Source organism: Trachymyrmex cornetzi, unplaced genomic scaffold, assembly GCF_001594075.2.
Source record: "Trachymyrmex cornetzi isolate Tcor2-1 unplaced genomic scaffold, Tcor1.1 scaffold1792, whole genome shotgun sequence".
NCBI lineage: Eukaryota > Metazoa > Arthropoda > Insecta > Hymenoptera > Formicidae > Trachymyrmex > Trachymyrmex cornetzi.
The window spans coordinates 16,647-19,382 of NW_017296410.1; the positions used below are offsets into that span (position 1 = coordinate 16,647).

The following is a 2,736-nucleotide window of genomic DNA, read 5'->3' on the forward strand; positions in this document are numbered from 1 at the left end:
CTAGCCTAATTTAGTCATACTTTTAATTTGTTTTGAATTTGAGAGTCCGAATACAATTATTACTTATTGTTATATTTTTACGTTGCTAACATCAATAAGTTTAATTACTTTTTATCCAATAACGCGAATTATAATTTATTATTGCGTTAAAAGGAAAGAGTATCTCTTGAGAGCTTCTGAAGCTAAAATCCTTTCGTTTTCTTAAAAAAAAAAAAAGAAAAACAATTATAAAATTTTGTGTAAAATGGAAGGAAAAATAACTGTCGCACCAGCAAAAATCAATCGTGAAATTTTAAGGAAATTTTGAGAATCTTGCTATCGTATGTTTTACCGCTAATTCTATATTAAAGTCTTTTGCCAATATTTGCTATTTCACTTACTTGATTTCAATTTTGTTATTCTTTTGACTCCATCAGCTCGGAGGGGAGAAGATTTAAGATAATTTTATTATGGTGCGCGCGATCAAACTAAATTCGAATTTTCACTTCTTATGACGCGAAGGGATTTAGCGAGTGCCCTCAAATTTGTTACTCGTGGCGTCATCTATGGAGATTCGGTTTATCGGTGTTTTCGAGAGGGCAGGCTGCTCACAGCGTTATCTTACCGTTAGTTTACTACAGTTTACAAATGGTTGACACCGGGTGTGGTGTCAAATGACACAAGCTCCTAAACATCAAGCCAAATGTTTTGATAATTGATCTACGAATTATGAAGCTACTCTTGTACCTAGCATTGTTGCAGAATACATGTATTTTTGTACGAGCCAAAAATAACGCCGGGAATACGACGGAGCCAAGGTAATACTCCGCGCAGCTTTGTTTCGCGAGGTTACGTGGAGCCGTGAATATTTTTTCTAGATAACACGGTCTTTCACACATGAAGTCGATTGATAAGTAATCGGATAACGACTGATAACGACCGATCTTGCTTTGCTCATTTACTTCAAAATGTGACGATAGCTAAAAATCCAACTTTCCTGTGACTTTACTGAGGTTATGTTTTGAAATAATAACGCGTTTGTTCCAGTCCAAATCATCACATAAAAATATCACGGACGGCCGTTATTTTTCCATTTGTAAACGTAGTTTTGCTTTAGCTACTTTAAATAAATTCACGCGAAATCTAAATCACGAAAATTCTATGAGAAAAAAATCTTTACCAATGCATTTTTATATCAATGAATAAACAATAAAGATAAGAATACGTATAAACTCTGTTATCTTTTTATTGTGACAGCATGGGACATGGAGATATGTTGGACATCTCAGGAACTGGAATGTCTACACCTCACATCTCTCACTTGGCATCTGCGAATCCGTTTAACATACTTTCGCCGAGTCCACAGCCAACCAGCTCACAATCCAGCACTATGGATTTCAATACACTCAGCGGCCTTACTAATGGCAATATACAATTCCCTCCTAATATGAATTTTGATGAAATGTCAAGCATAAGTTCAGTTTCAGGCAGAAAGGACAATCATAAAGGAACTTGTGAGGTTTGTGCTTGAGTACAAAAATAGATTTCAATTTAAAATTGTTGATATACAAAAAGAAGTTACAAGATTGTTGAATTCTTACAGGTATATATAGGAAAAACCTGTGCACAGTTCGTAGGAAACCAATCGGTTTATATTATATATCCCATGACACAGAAAATGCTCGAGGAGAAATTAATGAAGGCCTTTCAAGTTATCAATTTCTCAAAGTATGTTTTTTTTTTGAAGCTTTAGAATATATTGAAATAAAATTTATGTATAATATACAAGATAATATTAATATAGCAGTATTTAAATGAGATAAAAGAGACTAACATGTTTTCAATTATTTTTTCACACAGTGAGCTCTCGTCAAATTGCGAAGGATATGCGAAGCCGTCGCTTTGCTATTCTGCCTTTCCGATTTGCCGCGATCCATCTAATACTAAAAAACCGAAGAACGCGGAAGCGAGCACGCAGCTCTTCAATCTCCTGAATTCCAAGCAAGATGATTTTTTAGACGACGGAGATCGCGATGACACGGATGATTTTTCGAGACTGCATAGTGTTCCTAAACGTAGTCCTACTTTGGGCCCAGTTTTCAATTTTATGCCCAATGAAGATGGAAAGTCAAGCAACAAGAAAATAATTAATCAGAGTTACGGCGACGCGCGAGCATCCAGTAGAAATGAGATCAATCGTAAATTACGAAGGATATGTCGGGAGGAATGCGAAATGCTGGAGAATGAGTTGTGCAGAAAGGAATATGCGATAGCGAAAAGACATCCGTTGATTGGGCATCAAGTGCCTTTGGTTGAATGTTCTGACTTACCACTGGAAGGGACAACTGAGGCTCGTGATTGCTTAACACTTGGGTTATCTGTGGTAAACAACGTGCAAGAAAGTATGTATTTTTTATATTTTATTAATTTTTAATTAAAATCTAACGTGTTATTAGAATTAAAATAAACATTTTTCAACACGTTACATACATTGTATATCTCGCCGGGATTTGCACATTTAAGATGATGCGTCTATTGTGAATTAATTTTAACTTTCAATTCTATCTCTTGCACATCCAAGTTACAATCCAACAGACTCACGAAGAAACATAAATCAACACAAATTCTTATTTCCAAAAAAATATATAAATATGTACGATATATATATACAGGGTGTCTCAGAAAATGTTACTGAAACACAGTGGGGACATAGATTGGATCAAGGGGAACAAAACAGTTTTGTACCATTTTGCAGTT

At 35.1% G+C, this 2,736-nt stretch overlaps 1 protein-coding gene across 2 annotated transcripts in view; it reads left to right on the forward strand.

Annotated features, from left to right (window-relative positions):
• LOC108759297 (tyrosine-protein kinase transmembrane receptor Ror) overlaps positions 1–2,736 on the forward strand; it is a 7,121-nt gene that overhangs the window by 629 nt on the left and 3,756 nt on the right. The window contains exons 1-4 of one of the 2 annotated variants that reach the window (XM_018504655.1): positions 699–797; positions 1,237–1,498; positions 1,583–1,707; positions 1,840–2,381. In XM_018504655.1, coding sequence (XP_018360157.1) covers positions 709–797; positions 1,237–1,498; positions 1,583–1,707; positions 1,840–2,381 — 1,018 coding nt within the window. In that variant the 5' untranslated portion in view covers positions 699–708. Of the gene's footprint in view, positions 1–698; positions 798–1,236; positions 1,499–1,582; positions 1,708–1,839; positions 2,382–2,736 lie in introns of those variants that run through there. The other variant, XM_018504656.1, reaches the window with a different exon arrangement.